General features: G+C 37.5%; 1 protein-coding gene across 2 annotated transcripts; it reads right to left on the bottom strand.

Annotated features, from left to right (window-relative positions):
• Positions 1-3,887: 3,887 nt before the first annotated feature.
• Positions 3,888-6,228, bottom strand: LOC145449697 (uncharacterized). 2 transcript variants are annotated; one of them, XM_080328109.1, is made up of 6 exons: positions 5,909-6,228; positions 5,675-5,827; positions 5,295-5,453; positions 5,071-5,235; positions 4,501-4,668; positions 3,888-4,402 (listed from the first exon to the last, which is right to left on the bottom strand). In XM_080328109.1, the coding sequence occupies exons 1-6, from the start codon at positions 6,002-6,004 to the stop codon at positions 4,208-4,210; spliced, it is 936 nt and encodes a 311-aa protein (XP_080184235.1). In that variant the 5' UTR covers positions 6,005-6,228; the 3' UTR covers positions 3,888-4,207. The 2 variants fall into 2 exon arrangements, with proteins under 2 accessions (XP_080184235.1, XP_080184236.1); XM_080328110.1 differs by lacking the exon at positions 5,675-5,827.
• Positions 6,229-6,881: the final 653 nt, after the last annotated feature.

The raw sequence follows: 6,881 nt of genomic DNA, 5'->3' as shown, positions 1-6,881 counted from the left end.
ATGTTGAGCTGTACCAACGTAGTTAACTATCAAGTTCATCGTTATACACAATGATTTATCATTGATTAATTATCCACTTCGATTCGAGAGTTCAATTGCAAATTTTTAATCATTTAGTACCATCTTTCATCAAATTCTATAAGTCTTGCATTATATTGAAATCCCAGAACAACTAGAAATATGTATTAAAAATCCAGTGACGTAAACATTTTGATAGCACTGTGTAAATGACATATCGCAATATTATTACCCTACTCGCCTCACATATGTCTCACTAAACAATGCATTCGCTATTTAGTATTAATATTGTTCCACGCATTAGCCTGCAAATGTAGTATAATATAATGAGATAAGATTGTTTGATATGCAGGTCGCGCATGAAGCAGATCTCTCCACCCTGTACTATAGTAATGTGTTAGATGTGTGCTCAAATGTTTATTGTGAATAAGACCAGTTACGCTCCAGCTACCGTGTTGGTTAACCCGTTGTGAAATTTCTGCGGCCATATCTTCACCGTCACACTTATACTCTACGCGAACGCTATATTGTAGCTTAATTTCTTTATGTAGTACGTGCAAACATATGATGTGTGTCTCTCAATTTCCTTTCAAAATCCATATGATACAACAGCTGGCCTCTACAGGGAATTAACTGAATACATTCTTGACCAATGGATCGTGTCGCAGTACCTTACCCTATGCACTACAAAATGCTATCATTTTACACAGTAATAATGAGACACAAACCAAAGTAATGATATCAGAAAATTGCCTAATAATATGAATATCTTAAGATTTTTGCGTGAAATTAGCCATTTTCTAGTGTTGTTATTGTTTCACTAGCACTGATTTTTCTAATAATATTGTTGCTTTGTGAACATCTTATTAATTTTTTAGTTAAAGTATCAATTATCTTGTGTTGTTGATGAAAATAATTAGCTTGTACAAAAGACGTTCACTATTAAAATATACACGATTTCAATGATTATTAAAAAATAAGCTGATGCAAGTTTCCAGAATGCTGATGCTAACTATGCTGTTGGAGCCTTTCCAAATAGCAATACGCAGTACAGTTATCGCAGATGGATGCAAAATAGTCCTAATTCTCAACAATTTGAATTGTCTCGAAATCACACTTATTGCGATATCAAATCCCCGCATTTAGTTGTATTTAGGGCTATTGCACAAGCTATCTCCAATATGCTGCAATATAGAGAGGTTCAAACTTGTCTAGGGTATTCACTTCCCGTCAACTAGCTTTTAAAGACACATTGATAAGCGCGCCTATTTAATTACCAGTGTTGGGATGACTCGAGTCATGACTTGACTCGAGTCAGACTCGAGTCACATTTTTCGAATGACTTGACTTGACTCGAGTCACTTTGCTAAAATGACTTGACTTGACTTGACTCGACGTATCAGAAATATGGATTGACTCGTGACTCGGAGCAAAATTCACGAGTCAATTTCAAGTCATCAAGCAATCGGTGTCGATAAAAATCACTGAATCTTGCATATGTTCGGATTGTTCGCGAAACGCTGGTGTAACCGTGAGAGCGACCAATCATTTAATAATCGTGCGTTTTACTGAGCCTCCATTGTTCTCTCACAAATAAATTGACCGCAAACGACATGATCGAAGCTTACAGCTTACGTTGTCGTAAACTAGTAGTAAAGTAATGTAATTAATCTCTGTTTTTGCCTTAACCAAACCTCTTGTTTTATTGAAATTAAATTCAAATATATTTTATATAGTCCTCAACCATTGGCGCAGGCTCGAATTGCATCATATCGATTTGTAAATGCGTAATGTATTGCATCCTATCAAATCGTATCTATTCTCTAGTTTGGCTGGTAACTATAAACTGTGGTTTAGCAGTTCTACGTATATGTGAGCGATACAGCGCCTTCTTGCGTGTATATTTAACTCTATGTTCGTTCATCGGTTCAAAATCAATCACCACTCAATCTGTATTTCCGACAGCTATCAAAATGCAATGACATTATCATGCCCCATACTTCGAAAAGGCAACTTGACTTGAATTGTGACTTGACTCGTGACTTGACTTGACTTGACTCGACTTGACTCGAGTCACCTCCAAAAATCGAGTGACTTGACTTGACTCGAGTCACCTTTGAAAATAGATTGACTTGACTTGACTCGAGTCAAAATGAGCAATGACTCGAAATGACTCGTGACTCGAAGGTAGTGACTTGATCCCAACACTGTTAATTACCTAATTTTCTTGACTGTCTTCGAATATTTCATCGACTATCATAAGGAACATTCGCTCATCGCTCATCATTCGCTCATCATATATATATTACATTGACTTTAATATCACTATAACGGAACTATAACGAAATATGATGTGTATGAGAGCTGTCGGTGTAAATCAAGAAGTAAGCATATAATAGGTGTATGTAGCAGGTTTTCACCATAATGTAGGGTGCTTATCAACAATTTTTGTATATCGAATGTTTGTAGCTCTAGGAAGATATTCGTATTGGAGACTACGATTATATCTTCAAGAATATCAACATAACCAGCATATCAACCAGAACTTTTAGGTTCGTTTTCCGATAGAAACCTCGGAAATATCTCATCATAAGCAGCGTATTACGCTTACTCTTGGCTGTTCCATCAAGCTCCGTACACCTTGATCTTTTCGGATACATTGGCATTGCGGAATATGCAACGTTCAGCATTGGATGAACATTCCTAACAAAGGCATAGGTGTCCCCAGGGAACCAAGCTAACTTCGCTTCTATTCTTTTACATTGTTTGCAAAGCACGGTATTTTGTAATTCCATGAGACTTCAGTGGTTCTAGAATACAAAATTATTGAGAGTCGAATAAACTGTCAATTAACTAAGCATAAAGTATATGATATTCAAAAATATTTAAAGGTTACGTCGTTGAACAACCCCGATATGATCATACAGCGAAAGTATAGCCCCAAATAGCGCTAATATCTCCCAAGCATAAACAATAACGTGGTCGAAATGTACGTTTTATTGCAAATTTATCTCTAAACAGAATGAGCTGTAGCTTATCACATTCGAATTACTGAGTGAAATTGACATAGAACTATTAGGTCAAGCCGAAACATCTTCACTTCAGTTATCATTCCCATGGGGCTACTAGTTATAGCAGAGGCGGGCAAACTGCGATTCGCGCCTGTAGCACTTTATTGATTTCACGTGCGTTTCGCTATTTTGTTAAAGAAGTTCAACCTGATTATATGTTAATGCATCTATAGCGTATTAGAAATATGCGAATGGTGGCCCTATACAGCCTTCGAAATTAGCAATTGAACTCTCGAATTCAACCTGATCATCAATCAATGACAAATCATTGTTTTCAACGCTATTTTTTGTGGTTCACTGACTCACAACCTTTAGTGACCCGCAGAGCACTTACGTTAGTTGAACTTTGGCCTCAGTTGGACTGTAGATTACTAACCTACGGATAGATACGCAAGTCCCGTCGTTACGCTCCGACAAGCAGTTACACTTGTTGCTGAGCAATCCAAAAGAAGCATAATTGGTGGAGTTATAGCTTGCGTCCCGAGGGCTGAAATGTAATGAAACTGGTCTTAATCGAGAGCTACTGCCTCACTGATTCCGAAAATACAAATTCAAATCGTGCCGGGGATATGGAACCACCTCAAAACATCTCTCAAAATCTGAAAATCGACATAGTTCCAACAATGGCACCACCGCAACAGGATGAACATAACAATGGCCAATTTCGTCAAGCGATTGTTCAGAGCAATTTCGATTTTCAGACTTTGAGGGATGGTTTGACATGGTTCCATTTCCTGACAAGATTTTAATTTGTATTCTCAGAATCAGTGCGACAGTAGCTCTCGATTAAGAGACCAGTTTCAATAAATTTCACCTCTCAGGTCGCAAGTTGTAATACCACCAATTATGGTGCTTTTAGATTGCTGAGCAATAAGTGTAACTGCTTGCCGGAGCGTAACGACGGGACTTGCGTATCTATCCGTAGGTTAGTAATCTATAGTTTTACCACCCCTGCTCTAAACCATAACCATAACAACTTGAGTAAGTACTGTCACTAGGCAAACCCTAGCAGAGTTATGCTCAAATTATATCAAATATTGCATGGAATATGGCAAATGAACACGCCAAGTATTATCAAGTGAAGGAAAACGAACGCCTAATTCCCTCTAGATACATATTTATTCGGAAAATCTCCCATTACAGGGTGAGTACAGTTGATTTCTCAAGGTCTTCCTATCTTCCCCACTTAAGCGCGGTAAGACTAGTTTGACTTCGCGGCATTCAGGATTATATCTCACGAAGCTCTGAATGGAATTCACGTATTTCACGTCGACTATCGTTCTGTTGCTATCACTGAGGTCGATTGCCTTTAGCTGTTCATTGAATAATAGGCGATTTAGATCAATTTAAAAAATACAGAAACGAACTGCATCGCTACATCGGGATCTACTATTGAGCAGAAAGATCTTACTGTAGCGCATCGCTTTCCCGTCTCTTCGCTCAGATTCCTGATTTGCATGGAAAGCATCTTGCAATTACTCAGATTAAATTCTTCCACACGGGAATTGCACAGGACTTTAGTTAGTGTTTTGTAGCAGGATGAAATGCCAGGATTTCTACTTAAATCCAGCGAGTGCAGCTAAAACATGGTGTAATGTTCAAATATTTTACGAGACTACAAATGACTCGACACCTGTAATAGATTAGTCATAATATTATTTATCAACAGTTGAGCAATTTTCGCGATGTCTGCTCCTAATAGCAAAACTGATGCAACACCGAAGACAATAATGAAGCTCGAAAGGTTATTGAAGAAACCATCTAAACTAGATTTAAAATGAATGAACGATTGAAAAAACCTCTTGCTTAGAAGCAGTGATAGTATTTATTTTCAGACGTGATCAGAAACACTTTATTGATGATAAAAGTTCTATCGATCGATGAAATGTCATGCTTGAGTATGACTGAAACTCACATAAGCATTAGACTGTGATTGATTATTTCAGTTACAAAACATAACGGATCTAGTTCAAATGATCACCTCATGAATTCCGAGACCTTTATTTAATAAGATTAGTGAGTCTTCGTCCAATTCGCAAGCTGAAAGTCGAACGTTTTTCGTGTTATGCTTTCTTACAAAGCATCCAACTTCTTTCAAACCTGTCGGTTCCATATCCGTATTATAACTCAGATCAAGGTTTTCGACCTACAATTACAGTAATTTATTTCAAAATGACACACAAAACTATAGAAACGAGTGAGTACCTCGATAGAAGCAAAACTTTCAAAAGCGCGAATTTCCTCTGGTGTAAGGTCACACCCCTTCATGATAAGAGTAACCGCTTTGTCTTTACAAAGTAAGGCAGGCAGCGCGGTCATACACTCTTCATCCAGCTGATTGTAGCTGATGTCAAGATATTGGAGCTGAACAAATATAGGAAACTGTCAATTTACGATCAGCATTGATCAGATATAAAACATTTCAAACTGATAACAGAAAAAAAATGTTGATTAGCCACTCACGTCATAATATACGCGAAATGTGCTAAGAGTAAACTAGAATTTCCTCTATCCATCCATCTCTGTACAATCGCTCACACAGAATGTGATCATTAACGACTATACCCAGCAATAATCGCACATACCTTACTGTTTTTGAGCTGTAGAGCAACGAAATCTTTTGACTGCAAGTGCGAGTTCACAAGTGACAAATAGGTTAGATCGTTCGAAATAATAGTCGCGAGTTGCGTAAAGTTAATGTTTTCCCCGTAGCTGAGATTGAGGTTTCGTAATTTCACCTATGGGAACGAGGTATTAGGAAACCTCACTTCGAGAGGTTCTATACTAGATTAGCGCCTAGCTTTTCCCATCATCAATACCTGATGCCGCCTGATAAGTTGATCCAAAATGATTAGAAAATCTTCGGATCCATCACTTTCTTCCAGATTGAGCTCCGTCAAACCACACTCCTTCATCAACTCGCATATTACTGGGAGGAGGTTTTCAATGTTGTCGTGTGCTGTAACGCTGAGTTTTCTTATTTCGACCTGAACGAGCGCAAAACTTCACACATAAAATGCTAAATGAGCTATGAACAGTTTAACACTGATCAACTTTAGCTATAGCCTATCTAATAAGGCTATTGAGACTGATTCCTATACAAGTAGCAATTGAGCATTGTTCGCTACGTTACCTTCAATTCTCGCCTTAACACATCAGTAATAGGGAACAACGCGATTACGATAAAAGTTTTTTTAAAGTCGTATCTGAATACTTATATTGAACGTGAATTTATAATGATCAGTGACTACGAGTGAATGTGTGAAGGCGTTTACCACAAATTCAAATCCACGAATTTTATCCAGTAGAATCTTTACGAGGTTTTCATTGAGATCGCATTGGCGAAATTCTAACTCATACACGCGACATTGCTGAATAAGACCATTCGCGATATTATGTATATCCAATTCAGTCGTAGTTTGGTCATAGAGCCCATAAGGAATATTCACGTCATCATGATCCGTAAGTACTAATTGATGGTACATCCTCTTTTCAGCTTAAGGATGTAAACTAAAAAATGTTGTATGCCGCCCTGATGAGTTTAATTATAATATACTTATAATGGTACAGTGATTTTTCAATAACGAAACTCTTTTACAGCATGAGCAGAATAATTTCATAATAAACATAAAATACCTGCTGTCGATGATTTGTACTAATTTGCGGCGCGTTCAATTAACTCATGCGGCTCAAAAATATAGTAAGCATGGCGATTGGTATTCGTTGAGTTGAATAAACATTAAAAACAATATATTTCCGCGCCCTCCTAAACCTAATTCCTCCTAACCCTAC

This window comes from Botryllus schlosseri, chromosome 11, assembly GCF_051294905.1.
Source record: "Botryllus schlosseri isolate E-star chromosome 11, Bs_hap1, whole genome shotgun sequence".
In the NCBI taxonomy this organism is placed as follows: Eukaryota; Metazoa; Chordata; class Ascidiacea; order Stolidobranchia; family Styelidae; genus Botryllus; species Botryllus schlosseri.
Note: the sequence above shows the minus strand (reverse complement) of the source record. Positions and strands in the feature narration are given on the sequence as shown.